At 38.2% G+C, this 19,053-nt stretch overlaps 1 protein-coding gene across 1 annotated transcript in view; it reads right to left on the bottom strand.

Annotated features, from left to right (window-relative positions):
- The window catches only part of orb2 (cytoplasmic polyadenylation element-binding protein orb2), a 164,717-nt gene that overhangs the window by 131,440 nt on the left and 14,224 nt on the right, over positions 1-19,053 (bottom strand). Inside the window, exon 2 of the mRNA XM_018503254.1 lies at positions 10,792-10,903. Within this exon, the coding sequence (XP_018358756.1) occupies positions 10,792-10,903 (112 nt within the window). The remainder of the gene's footprint in view (positions 1-10,791; positions 10,904-19,053) is intronic.

Below are 19,053 nucleotides of genomic sequence, written 5' to 3'. Positions count from 1 at the left end.
TTTTTTATGTAAAAAGAACTGAGAAGTATTATCCAATAAGTTTATTTTCATGTCTCTAAATATAACTACGTAATGACGAATGATGTATTACAAGACAGATCTATTTATATGTACATACATTATTGTATAACACCAAGTATGTTACTGCTGTAGGGATAATTGATTAAATTAGTCCCTGATGATTAATTTGGACACAATGTAGCTATCATTATTTAGAGAAAATGTCAATAGTAATAAGTATTTGATTTTTCGTAATAATATAACGTGTTCCAAAAAATATATTTGCTGATATTTATAAATATTTAATCGCGACGTCTATATATATAAAATCGTCAATCACGAGCTTCTTTTTCCTTGATGCAATTTTTAGAGCACGTTGTCGCAGGTCACTGCAATGCGGCTGACGGTGGCATTTGGTCAATAGGCGCACTGCCAGCTTCATCCAGTTCTAAATAAGCTCTTGTTCTATTTTGCGTGAGAGAAATCGCGTATACACGAATTCGCGAAAAAGGCATGAAATAAAAACGCAGGCATTCTCATTACATTCCTTCCATTATTTAATATTCTGCGTAAAAAAATCATTTTGCCATGGATTTTTTTTTTTAAGAGAATGTTGGAATGTTTTATATATTGTTACATTTATTAAACTCTCTATTTTTTTTCCGCAACCCATTTCGTTCCGTTTTCATACGATAGAGAGAAACGAGAACGGTGTTTTTCGAGTTGGGAGAAAATATCGCGGGGAGAAAATAATGAACGGTCATGAGGACACGTTTATTATAATCTCTTCTCGCTCTACAAAAGTACATTTAATTAAAGGCATCGAACGAGCGTATCTCCTTTCGGTAGTTTCTCAGAGATGGCAGCATTCCTCCTTTCTAGCTCGTCGATCACCTGGAAGCCACCTGCACTCGGTCGATAGTCGGGAACACGCGAATAGCAAGAGCCCGAGCTCCTGGCAGGAGGCAACCTGACCGCGCGCCGTCGCGCGACTGCTAATCTTTCTCTCGGAGCGGCTCTGACACCTTCTAGATCGATATTTTTGCTCTAGACCAGTGAGATCGCGATTACGAACCCTACACGGGAAAAAATAGATTGGGTGGTTCAGCTATAGCTTGCTGCGCGAGTTCAACATTTATAATTAAGAAGATTTGATCCAATAAAGAAATTATATCTGTAAGCAGTGTAAGCAATTATTAATATGCTAGCAGCTTATTCTTTGTTACAAAGAAAGTTACTAATACTAGAAATTTAAAATGCCTATTACGATCGAAGCTGGATCTTTATTGCTTTAAATTATTCAATGCAATGAAGCTTCGACCCCGTAATAGGCATTTTAAATTTCTAGTGTTGATTGTGTTTCTCACATATGCGGTCTAAAATAAAGATTCTTAAAATTATTAATGTAATAAGCTTTTTTTATTACAGCAGCAAAAGTATGCGCCATCATAGCTAGTATGTTTTGTTAAAACGAGAGGGTAACACACTACTTAATGTAATCTTGGGATAGAACCCTCGAAATCATTATAAAATTCATATGAAATCTCCTACGTATAATCCGATAATTACATATGAAATCACGAGAAATTATTGTATAATATTAAAATTAATTAAATAAAATCGTATATTTTATCAAATTACTTCATATGTAGCGAAACAAATTATTTGTAATCAGATGAAATCATATGAAATCATGTAATCTGCGGGACAATGTTTCAGCTAGTGGTTACCCCCTCGTGTTAAAAATTGTGATCTATGTTAAATTGATTTTTTATATAACGTTATCTTTGTTGTATTAACAAATTTACAATATTATAACGAATATAATTATCTATAATCGCTAATTTTATTCAATTTTATATATGCTATCTTAACAAAAAAAAAACTGACTATCTCCGTATATTGCAGCTGTAAATTTGCTGAATCAGTGCAGTTTTTAGTGTTTTTTGTTGTTTTAACAAATCTTTTCTTTCTGCGTATCTCATATGCAACGTCGTGATGCCGCATCGCGCTCGCAAATTTCAGATTCGAAATGCAAAAAACATGCCGTTTTGATGATAAAAGATTTCCTAAGATGTAAGAATAATATCGGAGAGGATGACAAATGATCGAAACGGGTTATCGAACCGCTTGAAGCCGTTGCGTATTTCATAAGGAAATATCACGTTTCGAAAATGAGAAAAATGACGGGTAATGGTAATTTAAAGCGTCGCTAAATTCTCTTCAGAATTTAAAAACTAAATTTGTTTTAATAGTAAAGTTTCCATTATTTTGCTTCTCTCCAGTTTGGGACTGGCATTGTCTGGTTGTGATGACGCGAACACTGGTTGCTGTGTATGTCATATTTATAAGCGAGATTCCACGTCACATGCTGATATGGTACATGCCATGTCCGTTAACTCCTACGATTATATATTACATCATAGCTACGTTCTTATTTCGATTAAATAAAAAGAATATATACGTGTCTGGTAAATAAGATTAAAAGCAAATATTATTGAGAGATAAATAAATAATTTATACAAATCATACGTCTATAAATAAAAATAAAGAATCATTAATAAATATTGTAAAGTATCAGATAGCGCTGCAAAAGATAAAATTTACGGTCATTATTGAGATTACATCACAAAGCAAAAAAAAAATTTGCTATGAACGCTAATCTTTGCCATAATTTCAGCAAAGTCCATTTGCAAATATAGGGATCGTAAATTATTTGCAGGTGTAACAAATATTTATTCTTTTTCATACTCGCTACAAGAATTATTTGCAACAAATGCAAAATATTTGTCAAATATGCAAATTTGTTTGCTATAAACAACAAACAAATCTGACAATTAAATTTTGTAATCATAGCTTTTGCGTTCATAGCAAAATCGTTTTTCTCCGTGACGTTACATTTGATGTGTCTCGCTGCGAGTTCCCAAAAAATTAAATATATAGTATCAGTAGACATATGCTGATCCACGTTATGACATTCAGCCTTCAGATTAATTGCTCCTTGCTGATATCACGACGTTGCGACGTCGTGATATCAGTAAGGAGCAATTAATCTGAAGGCTGAATGTAATGTCGTAATGTGGACCAGCTTGCCTACTGGTACTAATAATTTTTTGGGGACTCGCAGCGAGACACATCAAATGTAACGTGCCTGATAGTAGTCTTAAGAAAATAAGGTAATGTCTGATAACGCGACGACGCATGATATGCGAAGAGAATGAAGCGATAAAATATGAGTAGACTAACATGACCAGTTTTGAATAGTTGGCCAAGCTGTAACTAAAGTTGCAAATTGATTATAATTAAGCATCTTAGATCGATTTTCAAGGAAGCTAAAACATTTATGCCTTTTTCCTTAGTCAATTCTAATTTAGTTTTCTTATTTCTTTTATTTCTCGAGCTTCCATCTGTAATTTTCGAAGTTCTCGACGCTGTGCGAGAACTTCGAAAACGCGTGTCAAGATAGCGAATAGCTCTTCGCTTTATCTCGCACAGGCTTATGGGAGATGATATCGCATCGTCGGAATGTAATTCTTGAGCAAGGCAATTCTTCTGTGTCGCGGAAGAGATAATAGCATCTTTGCTCTTGCGGCACGAAAGAATTATTTTGATATCATTAAGTGTTGCTAAATTATTAAAAAGTTATTTAAAAAATTAAGTCAATAATAAATTATACAGAAATCAAGAAGTTGTGGAAGAGAAAAATCTGTCGAAAAATAGACAAAAATTCGAACATTGGACGTCTTGTTTTAATCTTAAAATATTACGATGTGGAAAGACAAGGTCTCTTTCATAGATGGACTAAATTTAGAGTCGCGGGACCTTTGAAACTATATCACAAATGTCAAAAAAATGTATACGAGGGACTGACCTAGAATGATATCAATCATAAATTCGGAAAGCTACATAATCTTCGTTCAAGGAAAAGACAAGCGTTGTTCCCAGAGCTCTCAACACGAGGAGGGTAACAAAATCCGCAAAAGAAGGGTCCGTACAATGTTTTACAAACGGATTCAATATTTTCCCTTTTTCGAGAAACATCCCGATGCGGAGGAAAATAACGAGAGCTGAAGGAAACCTTTCTTACCTCCTCTCCGAAGAGAGGCCAGTTACCGATCGGCCCTATTAAACCGGCCGTGGCACGGCTTAGCCTCGCGTCCTTCCGCCAAGTTTTCTCATATCGTCTACGATCGATAACCACCCGCATCCTCAGCTCCTCATATAATCTCCACCAATATCGTATCTGGATGGCGCCACCTCGTGACAGGCACATCGTGGATTTGTTGATGAAACGGCTTCGCGACCTCAATCCGGTATGATTCTCTTTTTCTACCCCATGGAAGGGGATTCGTCACCTCGAAAAAGATAAGTGAATTCTCGCCATTATTTTCGAAAAAAAATATCGAGTCTGAGATTAATACAGTTTTGATGAATAAATAATTGAAAATAAATAATCACAAGAAAATTGTTTTCGAAATATTTAAAAAACTATCTACTAACATAAGATAGACAGCCAGAATAAGAATGCAAACCTCAATGATAATAACATTTATAAGAAAAAAATATGTAAGGTCGTTAAAATCTAAATTCAAAGTTTATAACGGTGCTTCCCATTTGTAGAAGTGTTTCATCAAGAAAAGTTCATTGACTTCACGCAATTCTTCCTCTGGCAGACTTTTCACCCTAAATTCAAAGAAAAGAGACGGGCAGCGGCAGAAGGGCGCGTAGTCACTTCCGCTAACTGGAAAAGCAGCACGTCGGATTGTGAAAAATCAATAAAATCGCGCACCGAGTTTACGGTGGATCGTAGAAACGGGGGTTCATTGACTCTTCGCGTTTCTACCTTCTGCGATCTACATGTTCTTAGAACCCAGTCGAACTTTGTAAAATCGATAAAGACGCTTTGGAGCACGTGCTCGTAGAACGGCAGTACATTTGATACCCCTCGGATCTAATTTTCTACATGTATCAGACTATTTCTGAGAAACGATCATGCTGCATCACTTATGCAGAATCGTAAGGAAAAACGGATCGTATATATCCCTTTTTATATGGCGCATTTAAATATACGAGGAATGTGATTTTTCTTCGACGATCTTGATTTTATATCAAGACCAACTTTTTATGCCAGCGTAGCGAAATTTGAACGCTAACATATTTATAGACTTACTGCTGATTCATTAAATATTATTATCACGCGCTCGCACGTTCGGCGTTAAATATAGAAGCTTGATCCTATAACGTTTTATTTATACAGTGTGTCGCGGAATATGTTCAATGTAAATAAGAAAATAGGATTAGCCAGCGCCGTAACGTGGGATCTAGATTTCTGTTCAAATACCGTATTTCACGTTCCTCTCTATACGTATAATATAGTTTCCTCACAAAACATCCTTACAAAATTAACGTTTTTACTAGTCAAGACTTTGCGTTTAATTTGAAAGCGTGGAATACGCATATATGCATCAATTGTTTTCTTTCAAGGTCGTGATGGTGCGGCAAACTTTGATGTGTGTACTTACATTCTCGTTATCCATTCACTTTTTCAATTATATGTACACGCTTAAGTACGACTCGAGAAAAGGTAAGGGATGGCTGTCGGAAGAATAAAACAAGAAAGAGAAAAAAGGAGGGGGAGGGGGGAGAGAGAGAGAGAGAGAGAGAGAGAGAGAGAGAGAGACGGAGGGAAAGGGGATAAAACACATAATCCAATGAAACCCTAGGTGGAGAACGCGGCTGTTAAAACCACCCTCCACGATTCCATCGTGCTACTAGCTGATTACATGACAGTTACATATAGGTCAGAAAATGAAATTACAAAGCCAACGTTATTCAAGGACGCGTGAAACGTATATTAAACATCGCCATTTATTCAGAGGTAGCCGTGGGTGATCCACTCGCATATCCATGAATGAAACTACATTTATTAAAGGGGTAAGATAAATTGTCCAACCCTCTATACGTTATTGTCGACGGTAAGCACTTCTTGTACTATATTAGTAACGCATCATGATATTTTAAGAAATAAAAAAATATGTGAAAGGAATAAAACAAACAAGCGATACACAACAAGTTTAAAGAAATATTATTTCCCTAGGTTAAATATTTATCTGTAATTTATTTGACAATTTAGTTCAAGTATACACGCTTTTCTGTATGTTTTTTTAGCCTACATCTATTTTATAGATAAGCTCGATTTTATAGATAAATACGAGGATAGTTCGAAAAATTCTCGGCCTAACACAGAAATGACATATCAAACTGCTATAATTTTAGACAAGTTTGATCTTGCACAGGGCTACTGTTAAAGTTTGACAAATGCGTTCATTAGTTTTGTTTCGGTTGTATAAAGCAACCAACTTTTGATTCTATCATGACAATGCATCTACTCACACTTCTTCAATCGCAGTCGCAAAATTGCATGAATAGCGCTTCGAATTGGTTTCATACGCACTGTATTCAGATTTAGTCTCGAGTGACTTTTTTCTCTTTCCAAACATAAAGAAATGGCTGGCAGGAAAAAGATCGGCCTCAAATACTGAAGTAATCGATAAACTAACGCTTACTTTGAAGGCTTAAAGAAATCGCATTACATAGATGGTATAAAAAAGTTAGAATATGGTTGGAATAAGTGTATTGAGAGAGTTAAAAGCGACTATTTTGAAAAATAAAAAACTTTTACTAAAAATCATTCAAATCTTTCGTTTTAAGTTTGAATATTTATCTTCCTGGATAGTCGTAGTTAAGAAAAAGAACGTTATCTAAGATAGATTAGAAATTTAAAGTGTCATTTTTCACACTTCCAAAAATTCGAGGTGAAAAGAGTGCGAACTAAGCTAACTTCGTAGCCAGAATAGCTTTTTCTTTTAGCAAAAAGCTCTTCTTGAGCCATTGTGTGTGAAGCAATGCTGAGTGGGCGTACTTGTCGCCGCGATCCCATCTCGAAAAATGTCGTCGTGCCATTTTAGCACCATAGTAGTAGGTCAAGTTTTTAGAAAATCCAGGTGTAAACCTTGGTCAGCTCGTTCGCGTAATCATCTTCGCAAGAAAACGAGCGATTCACCACACCTGGCTCTACCGCAAAAGTTCAATAAAGTTTTCCTCCTAATAGACGTACCGTATACTGGAAACCGGACGTGCCGATAAACTTTGAGAATTTGAAACTTTATAATTCATGATGGACGATACTTGAATTCGATTACTCGTATTTCCATTCAAGTTGCCATGAGGAGAATTAATTCCTAAATTCTTCTTGATGTTTAAAGAGCCTATATATTCTTGGAATATTTTTATTCAAAGTCAAATAATATTCGAACGCCATTGTAATAAATCTGAGTTATTATGTCATTATTATGAAAGAACACTCAAAAAAGATATTCTGCCGATAAGCGGGGAATTCCTCTTAGCATTTCTTTTAAGCAAAAAATCTTACATGAATCAGGCGCGTATATTTATAACACATAATCGTCTATAAAAATGAGGACACATGAGCTATGATCAAAAATAAATTCCTCTATGGAAAATTCTGTTATAATAACTCGAATAGCCTTTGAAATAAAAGGATATACAAGAAGCGGTACGCTTTTTTGTTAGAAAACGTTTGTGTCATTTACGTGTTACCGTAGCTACGCCCGCATGTCAACACATGCAAGACATTCTTTCAGCATTAAGGTTTGCAATCTTAAATCCAGCACCTTATGATTAAATGAAATTTCTCTACTTTGTGGAGTATCTTCTTGATGTTGTAACATAAATGGAAAATCCTCTGACATTAACACGGAACCGTTAAACGGTAGAATATTTTTTTTTAAGTGAATATCGTGTTTCCTATACGATATTTTTAAACATTTATCGATTTTAAATAAACGGTAGAAACAAAATAATATAACAATAATAATTTTTTCTAATCGGTTTTTTAGAATTTTCCTTTTTAAGAGAATTTTCAAAAAAGAAATTTATATTTATAGAAAATATAAATTCTGTTTATAAAATCGTTCTTGCATAAGAAGATCTTATCCTCATCAATCATCTTTTCTGTCATCTGCTCCCTTAAGTATTGCCGTTCATCTTCTTCTGCACATTCTTCTCTTTTGTGAGAAATTGACACTCCTCGCTGCCATCGACGTGGTATCACTTACATACTACATCGTTATTTAACTTTGTTTTTCAACGGATCAGATTTTAATTGCGGCAGAGACACGAGATGAATTAAAACAAAAGAACCTCGCTACGAAGATCGCTGACGTCATCTCAACAATTTTCAAGATAATTATACGAAGCAATGAAGGTGTCGGTCTTCCGAACGTACCGAAAGTTATGTCCTTCTTTCTTTCTCAATCGATATAGCACGATATAATTTAAAAATAACTTTATCTCCGAAAGACGGAATATAATGAGCAGAGTTATTATCGTTACAATAGAAAAGAATAATTGAGAGGAACGAATATAAACTACTCTCGTAATTTTTCAAGTAAGAAACCTTTCTTTTATATCATTTATAAGAGTATTTTTATTATATGTGAAAAGAAATAATTCCGACTATATAAAAGAGTATATTAACGCTCTATCTACTCTATCATATCGTTCTACTTTCCCGTTGAATACTTTCAACAACTTCAGTAATGCGCCATACACCCGTAAGGGGAAAAAACACGGATACTCAATTATCACACATCCACCTAATTCAGATTACCTTCTTCGTGACCCGTCAATGGTAGCTACTTTCTCAGCACTCGCATTGTCTTCTTTAGAATCACGGTGCGATCGATAAATCTCAACGATGTCGGACTATAGACATTCCGCTAAACTCAGCGCTCTTCTATTTTCACCGCCCGCTTCTTTGAGGCGAAGGAGACTTTCGCGGCTATACGACGAACCCTTTCGGGATCAAGTAGATGGGTTCGTTTGAAGTTCGCTAGGAAAAAATCCGAGATTTTTCGCGCCGAGGTGTCCAACCCCCAATCCCGTTTATCCTCTTTCTCTCTCTCTCTCTCTCTTCCTCTTCTGATTATTGTATGGCTTCGTCGTACGGAAACTACTCGACACGGTAGACTCTCGGCGATAGCACCCTTGCCCTTGACTACAGAGCGCGAGAACGCTCGTCTGAGGGGTTTGTTGGCTCTCTCTCTCTCTCTCTCTCTCTCTCTCTCTCTCTCCCCCGCTTGCTCCTTTCTTCCTCTCTTTCTCTTCCGGTAGACAAGGGCACAAAAAAGAAAATGAGGAGCGAAAGGGGTAGAAGAGGAACGATGCAGGCGAGACGCATGTCGTCCTGCCTCCACAGCTTTCACTCTCTCGCTCTTCTCAATGCGATGTGCGTCCGTTCATCCGTCCGTCCGCATGTGCGCACCGCATAGTTGCGTGGCGTCGTCTCTCTACGTGCCGACGTAAAGTGAGTAGAACGCGTCGAGTGGAGGGTGCAGAGTGCTCCGACGGTGCGTCGAGTGATCATTCGGGGTTGGGTTGGTTGGTTAGTTGTTCGATTGTCCCCGATCCTATACCCTAAGAGGCTCATTCATGTAAAGATCGCTGCTGTGTCATGGCATAACAGCAATTCACGAACAACGTTCGTGTAATAGATCGATTAAAATGGACACATATTTCCTCACATTTGTATATAATCATCATCCGTCTTGTTAATATTCTGGTCGACCGTGTTACCGCAAATATTGCAAATAAATTTGTAATAGGATTAAAATTTTGCAGAATGCTGAATAGCACTAGGAAATATTTTCACGTAGTTTCCATACTCGGTTTCGCGCGTTAATTGCTCTTCAGTTTCAATGGCATCGTTATATCTCACGTTTACGCGGGTTCATATCGGGGCGATCGACCTCGAGTGCACTCTTGATGTAATAGACATAGACTCGAAGCGACGTAATCAAACGGTGCATTAAATGCAACGTTACGACTGAAGATCGATTCGCGGAATATATATAGCGGAGTACGATCACGAACGTCGTGCTACGTCAACATAAAGAAGTTGTAGTGGACGCTATATTTTATCGTTATGCGTCGTATAATTGGAATCTACAAGTCGATAGCGGGAAACAGACCGGCGCGATACGTCACAAAATACTAGTCTTTCCTAATTTGTCTATAAAATCATTGAAATTCGTATTCCTTTTCATTATTGTCACGTTATCGCGCAATAACGTCAAATCTGTGGCAATCGGCCAAGTTTACGTCGTTTTATGTCTTCTGTCGAATTACTTGAAGGGGACCTACAATTGAGGTCTAATTCTATTCTATTTTAGAATGCGTAAAGTTCAGTAACACAGACATGTTTTTCTTATACTGTCCTACTTTTTCTGTGCAGATCATATTTACGCACATTTATAATTAACGTGCATTATTTATTATAAATTCATATTATTGTATAATTAATAAATTTATAATATATCCGCCTCTTAAAATTATTACTAGTATTTTTCTTCGTTCTTTTTCTAAGTAGTTAAAGTTAAAAAGTTTAATTATTCATGTCGTACCGTAATTGACATATCAAATTCGAGTTGCAGATTCGAGGATAAAGCGGACAGGAGCTTTACATGTAAATATGTTTGTGAGAGTATAACGCTCTCGTAAGATATTTCATGGAATTGTTAACGCATTCTCAGCCGTTATAAACGCGAAAGAGAACAGAGCTCTCTGCAATTACGACGCAAGACTTTAAGGAGAAATTTCCACGTTTCTGACTTAACTGGTGTTAACACGCGGACCGCTACTTTCGTAGATATTGCACGCTCGTTGTACATCATCTCAATTGCACACAGCTTATAAAGATATGAAACATACCTTTCAGATGTTCTGGGGTGTCCGCTGCGCCGGCTCGCATAATGTCGCTCAGATAGTGTTCCAAAGTCCTCATGTTGTCTAACGGTGAGTTTCCATTAGCCGTCATACGATCCTAGAAAATATCGAGATATTATAAATCTTATATTTGTAATAAGTCCTATATAGAGTTGCCATATCAAAAATTTCAAAAATAGAACTTACAAATAAAAAAATAAACCACCGGACATTTTGCTTGCACTCTCAGACGCATACAAAAATGCATGTTGGTTAGTAAAATTAATCAAAACGATTCATTAAAATTAATCAACGAATAATTATTTCATATCTAATTGTTTATTAGTAGTAACGTAAGAAATTTCTCAATCAATTATTCTTCTCACATTTGACTGTGATTGGTCAATTTCTTATGGAAGGCTTACTACGTTTATTGTAAATCTGGATTAATACAGAGTAACGCGAGAGGAATCAAAGCAAAATATTTAGAAGATTTTCTAAAATCCCGAACGCTTATAATTATTCCGGATGCTTCCGAAAACTCCCTCCCAATGCCTTAAAAAAGAAGATGGTGTCCGGAGAAAAGAGAATGGATAGCAAATCTATTTCTATAACTTCATTATTATTGCATTATGTTTTACGAGAACACACTATTTTTTAAACATTGATATTTAACAAGTGCTAGTTCAAAAGGCAAATGAGCCCTTTGAACTCTCTACTTGTTTATTATTTGATACTGAGAGTTCTGTACTTTTATTAATTTATCGATATTCAAAGTAATTATAAGGCAGGTAAGAAATATAATGTTACAAGTTATTAAAATATTTCAAAAGTTTATAAAATATTTTACATTTATGCATCTAAATACGTGATATCTAAATCTAGAATCTAGTTTTTCTCAAGTCTGTAAATCTTATTTCAAAATGCGTTGGTGGCAAAATGTTTACCTACTTCACTTAATTTTACGTGGACGATGCTCGTGGGCCTCCATTACGATGATTGTTTTAGCTGAGACAAAAATCGAGGATATTCTCGCTATAATATATAAAAAGTCGTGCATAAAACTCCATGAATTTTGGATTTTTCAATTTTCGTCACGAGCCATTTCAAGAAATAAGATGCTTACTTCTGGTTAGGAAAAAGCTTTCTAGCGGTGAGCGAATGTACTGGATGGAATACTGCGTAAACTAGCAGCGCTCCCGGGAAGGAGGACAAGTGAAGCAAAGAACTTGAAAAACGATAAGAGAAGTAACATTCCCGGTGGTGGAAGGAAGTATCTGCCAGAAAGAAGCCACCCCCACGAGCAGCAGGAAAGAAAGTGCAGGGATAAAAGACGGGCTAGAGAAAGACCTGTAATAGGCCACTTGTAACGAATCGGAGAGTGTAGTTAAAGCGGGGATGTATTCAAAAGTCTCCATCCCCGCCGTCGCCACACCCTTAATGCACGTCCGTTTTCCTTCCTTTATTTCGGCTATCACGAAGCCGAGTAGCCGTGTTCCCGGCAAAAGTTTGATAAAGCCCGACACGGCCTTTTTTTCGAACGTCACGCCACAAAATTGTCGACTTCCTCGCGTGGAAGGTTCGATAAAAAAAAGTTTGATAAAATGGGTCCCCTAACTTTAATAATCTTTGCGATCAGATTAATATATTATATTCAGCATCGTCTGTAAATCTTGATGTATGCATCATTATACAAATTCAAGTGAATTATGAATCACCAAGGTATCATTTAATCGTTCGCGCTGATAGCGATTTTCTACGAATGCTACCAAACAGTGAAAAATTATATTTAATATAAACTATATTTTGAGTATTCATAAATTATTTAAAATGTGATAAAAATTGTTATGTTAGATAATAGTATAATGATATTGAATATTAGGAATAAAAATATATAATTTCGATTTATTTACTGGAATAGTGAATGATCGAATCATTTTAAGATTAGTGTAAAACACTTCTTCCATGTTGCTTGAAAAATGCTTGTCAAAAGTAATCCAAACGAGTACGTCTTCCTTGCGCAGCAATTTCTTTGCACTGATTTCTTCTTGTGCATGTAGTACCTCGTAAAAGAAACAGACAAGGAGTTATGGGGACAAGAAATGGGCAAGACATGATAACGAAAGAGAACCGAGATCCTTTGAAGGTGACCAATTGAGAAGAACGGCCAATGTAACGAAAAATAACGGGCGGTGGCACGGTGTAAGAGAAATGTCTATTCGCGCAAATAAATGCTCCTCCTTGGAGCATCGCCGAGTGGACGGAACGTCTTGGAACGTCTGGTAGATATAAATGTTTCATATTTCTACATGTCCGTCCTCTGAAAACATCTATGAAACATCTACGAGCTATGTGCGAAGCTAGAAAATAAATATGCGAACTTTCGATAACACAAGAATAGAAAGATCTCAGAAAAAAGATTAAATTCAAACTTGTAGAAAGATTTGTGTTCTTGTCATATTTCTCAGCACATTTAAAATAATTTATATAAACGTATGTAATATCGCATATTAATGTCATCGCTATTATACTAAATGAATTAAAAATCATACATGTATGTAATTGTTTACTTGATACGCGATATAAATAAATCTGTTTCGGCATGTGATAATCTTCACACGTCTCGTCCATCCTGGACCAATATTGAAATTTACGGCAACGCGAGTGGAGTGCATCCTTTGCTGTTCTGGAAGAAAACGGTTACCTGTATTATATTTTATATATATATATATATATATATTGTACGAATCCGGAACGGAGAGGAACGAAAGGGGTGGACCCCCTGATGTCGAATAATCGTGCCCATCTTTCCACGCTGGCATGGCCGGCGGAGGTGCAAAAGGTGGCCCCACCTTCTCCTCAAACGCGTCCCCTTCGCGCCGCCCGTATAACCCTCTGGTCCTGATGTCTCTTCCTTCCTTGTGCATGCGAGCCCCCCGGACCCCACCTGGGTACCAATCCGCTTCCCTCTCCCGGGCCGTTCCGCGCGCGCGCGTGCACGCACACAGGCGCACGCGCGCATCCACGCATCCACAAGCTCTGGGCTCACGCGCGAACACACACACACACACACACACACACACACCTACATGAACACAGAGGGGAAACGTTTCTCGGCTCTATTCCGTCTCTCTCCAGCTCACGCGCGCGGTGGAAAATCAATATAGGGAAACCAGGAAGCAGCGGCAGGGCGTCGACAGCAACCTCTGTGCAGGCTCCGTCCCGGTACCACCCCTACTCATCGTCCCCGTTCTCTCGTTGTGCATCCCCTCTCCCCGTTAACCCTCTCGCGGTTCCGCTCTCCCACTAATTCCGTTCCCCATGCTGTATTCAGTTTTGCTTGGTTATAGTACTTAGTAATTTCCATTCACGTTAGTCGTTAGGGGTTTTCTATGAAGTTATTCACACGACTGTTTATTGGCGATCGACAATACCGTCTTGACCGTGACTACCACTGCTATTTCGATAACCACCCCTCCTAGGACGACACTGCGCAAATTTTCCCCTACCATTGTAAAGTAGGTAGGTATGCGGGTCGGGACAAAGAGAGGTAGGAAGACTGCCGCGGAATTGGGTGATCCGGAAGGAGACGTGAGGAAAACACCGCCAGCATCGTATGTACTATGTATACGTCGGGAAACGCTAGTTCCCGTACCACGACGGGTTGTACATCACGGAGATGTATCTTCGGAAGTACAACTGGCAATTCGTTATCCCATCCGCGCAAGAGGCACATACCTATATCGTATACCTCCCCCGACCAAACTCGCGAATGTATATTGTATCGACGAATTCACGAGACATCCAAACGCAAGCGGATCCACAACTATCGAAGACACGCAGTACGCACACGCCATGCAATTCTCCTCCCGTGCATCAGTTACGAGGGTTCCATTCGACCCAGAACCCCGCGTCTCCATGGATGTGAGGCGCGCGCGGTCGCGGTTGGCCCAGTTCCGAAGTTGGCTGCTCGTAAAAAGCAACGACACCTCCTCTATTCCACAATTCTCCATGTATATATATATATATATGTATATATATATATATATATATACATATATATATAGATATGATATGTGCTGTGTATGTGAGCGCGCGCTCGTGCGCGCGCGCTAATACTGTCGTTCCTCTCTGCTGACCCCACGTTTGCGAATGACCCGTGGCCTGTCATGGGCACATCCCGACCTGGTCGGGGATTGAATTATGGTGAGCGGAGCAGAGGTGCTGAATGTAATCCAGGAGTGGTCCAGGAACACGGGTGTAAACGCACGTAAATTTTCTAGGGGCTGACATCGCGTGTCCATTCCATTTTGCGCAGTCTCCGCGAGAGCGAGACGGCGCGGGCGTGACGTAATGTCCGCACGACCGGTACGACATTCCCGGCTTACGTTACGCCCGTCGAGGAACGGGAGAAATTTTGTCACTTGTGTCCTTTTAACACAGATATTATCCGATACTGTCGCAAGCACACATCTCACATGCGATGAAAACTATCTCCAAAAAAGGCGTAAAGCAAATTCGTATCTTTATGCTCAAACTCTATGTGTTTCGAAACTTTCACCACGTGTTATAGAACATAAAATTGTATTGTCTGTATAACCACCAATTACAGAAAATGAAATGGTACCTACATTAGCAAATAAAGTAGGGCGTCGAAATGACATCCACACACGAAACGCACAAAAACCGCAGGCTGATGGCCCATCAAACGTTCATTAGGATACACTTAGAGAGTATTAGGATTTCACCCTAGATAAACATGCGATTAATTACGTGATAAATAAATCTATAAAGCGATTTACGAAAGGGGATATAGGAAAATAACGTTCGGAAGTAAGTTGGACGATGATTAATTTCACGAAGGGCAAATAAGACCCAGGAGGACTTAGATGGGGAGCTAGAAGGGGGAAAACGTAAAAAGGGAAGAAACGCGTGAGGGTAGAACGAATATACATATATGCAGACGCTTTCGAGTAACGCGTTTTTCGTCGTGCAGTCCCGTTTAGTCTAGACAGGAACGGTCCCAACCCACCTTTTGTGCAATCCCCTTTTCTTTTGCGACACAATGTGTTTATATTCCACCCTCGCGGAATTCATCCGCGTTATTTTACATGCGTTTACACGTGCGTACGTCTGTGTCTTGCATTTGGACCGCGCAGGGAGGAGTCGCGTCCTCATTGTGATATAGTTGGAATATTCATTATCCAGAAGCCAAATGCGACGAGTAATTATTATGTCGGACGTGTGACACTGTCGTCATTCCAAAGGAGCTGTGGGCACAGAAGGTGGGTAGGGAGGAGAAATAATGACACGAAAGCAAGAATGTATTACATCGGGAGGGGGGGTGAAACGAAGAATTCAGACTGTGAGGCACAATATTCCGTGGTGTCTGTTGCGGTACATTACGATTGTATACTTGTCCCGGGTGTCTTATGTACCTATCCGGTATCTGATACCGAAATGGAAGTTACTTTTTTACGTCATGCATATCCCTACGTGGACGTAGCATAGGAGTAATTTAGCTAATCCAGCTATAATTTCCAAAGAATCGCATCGTACATGAAAAATCGATTACTTCTATTAAGTACTAATCAGTATTTATTGGGACATAAAACTTATAGTAATGAGAAATTAAGAATCATTACTCAAAGGCAAAGACCGGTAACCTCATGGCTTTCGGAGCTTTAGAAGTCAAGAATCAATGAAAAATTCGATTTACTACGGTCATATCCTTCTCTCGCTTCATGACCGTAATAGCGTCACCCGTTATCCGATCCGATTACGCGGCGTGCGAAGTCCTTCCCGCAAACGTGAGCGGAGGGTGCGGATGGCACGCGGAGAGGGTGCAATATAACCTGAATCCCGAGGCGTGTGCGGAAGCAACGGTTCCAGCCGGCTAGCGCAAAGTAGGTCACGTCCATGGAGTGGAGCTCGTGGGTAAGGGAGGGGGTGGCGTAGAGGAACACACACAGAGGCGGCAACGTCGGTGTGCCGCGATGGCGGCCAAAGGGTGGAGAATGTGGCGAGTACTGTTGTACTATCGGCTCTTGCTGCGGACAATAATTCTGCTTTTGCCAGTTTAAGCTCGCTGCTTAATGCATGGTCGGAATATTTAGAATACAACGATGCCAAAGACTATAGTTCAAAGTGATATAATTCTCTGATCGTTCGATTCTCTATCACAGAACTTTTCCTATCGATGCAATTTATGTGGAAACGAGGTAAATGTTTGTAAATTTCTTATTTCAAATTAAAGATAGTGAAAACACAAAGAATCTATTACTTTTAGCTTTCTTTCACAATTTTGTTCATTAGCTAAAGTTCAGGACAATAGAGAATTAAAATTTTTTTCTCGCTTTAACATAAACTGAAAGGAAATGATGGGTCATTGACATAACTTGATTAAAAAAAGGATCCAATTATCTGAGTAAATTACTCTTAGTTTAACATTCTAATATTATTAACAGAAAAAAGTAATTATCGAAAGACGTTAACTTTCAAACGACGAAGATTTAAAAAATCCATCTAAAAGAAATTTGAAAACTTTGAAGAAATTCTTCCGAAAGATTACGATACTTTTTAAAAAACTCTTTCATACTTTTTTCCAGTTTATTGTGTAAATTTTTTGTATTTTAATATCATCTTAATGTAATCAGAGAATTATTTAAATTCATATTGTACATAATAATATAAGATAAGGTAAACGTCCCAGCCTTCAAACACGCACAGGATTTATATCTATTAATCTCTCTCTCTCTCTCTCTCTCTCTCTCTCTCTCTCTCTCTCTCTCTCTCTCTCAAATGATTTTTTATTACAATATTATAATTTAATTGTATTTAAAAATTACAATTAAATTATAATATTACATTTAAAAAAGCATTTAAGATCAATAATAATATAAACAAATAAAGTTTTATGTAAATATCCGGTTACTGGAACGTTTAACATTTTCTTGCGTGTACTTATATATGTGATCGCGCGCGTACGTTATTATATCGCGACAGACTAATATTATCTTAGTTGCTTCGTGCTATCAAAAAATCATACTCTCGCTAGCGGCAAATGCCAGCGTGCCCAGCTCGCAACAGTACCTTTGCGGTAAATGGATCAGGCCAACAAAATTACGTAACGTATCGAACGAATCGAGTTAAACGTCAGGATGTAACTGGAAGACTTGGGTAAACAGCCATCGTAATTCCCCGCGCTCGATACTGGGCGGCCACCGTGTCTGTGCAAGCGGTTAGCCGCATTTCATTACATAAGGTACACCAGCAGCCTCGGTGAAATATGCGTGTGTAATAATCTGTCGATATGAGACCGTCACCGCTAAATTCAATCTATTATCAAGGCAAATATCATGGAAGTCAAGAGGCAATCGCGCACGATCGTCCTAGCTGTTCTAATTTTTTCCTCGCTGCTCCCATTCGACGCGATCTCGTTGTCGTGTCACGTTTTGATCGACATTATATCGGGAACTAAATCCTGGCGATTTTACGACAAAAATCTAAATTATTTCTACTATAAGACTTTTACTAGAATTTTATGGACGCCCCATATATCACCAGATTTATGGAGCGATATCGTTACTGCTAGTTCCGCAAAGTAATTCGTAGTTACCGGTTTACCTTCTCTATTTGAACTTATATAGAAAGAAATCATTTTTATGGAGATATCATGACTTTCTTATAGCGCTACAGATTTCATTCAATCTTTGCATGTGTTTCCCGACGATAAACAATAAGACTAAAGCAATAAACTTAAGCTTTAAACCTTAAGCCATAATAAATTCACCAATCATAATCGATTATTCTTCTCATATTCGACTGTGATTGGTCAATTTCTTACTGTTTAAGCGAGAGTTTAAGATTTAAAAGCTTAAGTTTTATGTCTTAAAATCTGTTGCAGATACCGCTTAAATGATCGTGCATTTCTTACGTCATAAAACGCGTATATACCTTGTCTAAGAAAACATACGGACGAACATGGAGGTTCTTGTTGAACTGCTATGCGGTAGGACGCACCCCGCGCGAAAAATCTATATCGCAGGGAACCGGAGTAACCTATAAACCCCCGCACTGGGTCACTTCGCACCGGCGCAGTCCGGAATTCAAATAGGACGGTGGTTAAATTAGGTTAACATCTAGACGATATAATGAAATGGCATGTTCAAAAATTCTCTCCAATTTCTTTCCCTCACCGGCATTTGATTTAGTGATCGAAAGAATTGAATGAATTATTATATATAATATAAATATATATATATATAT

The sequence above is a fragment of the Trachymyrmex cornetzi genome, unplaced genomic scaffold, assembly GCF_001594075.2.
Source record: "Trachymyrmex cornetzi isolate Tcor2-1 unplaced genomic scaffold, Tcor1.1 scaffold156, whole genome shotgun sequence".
NCBI lineage: Eukaryota > Metazoa > Arthropoda > Insecta > Hymenoptera > Formicidae > Trachymyrmex > Trachymyrmex cornetzi.
Note: the sequence above shows the minus strand (reverse complement) of the source record. Positions and strands in the feature narration are given on the sequence as shown.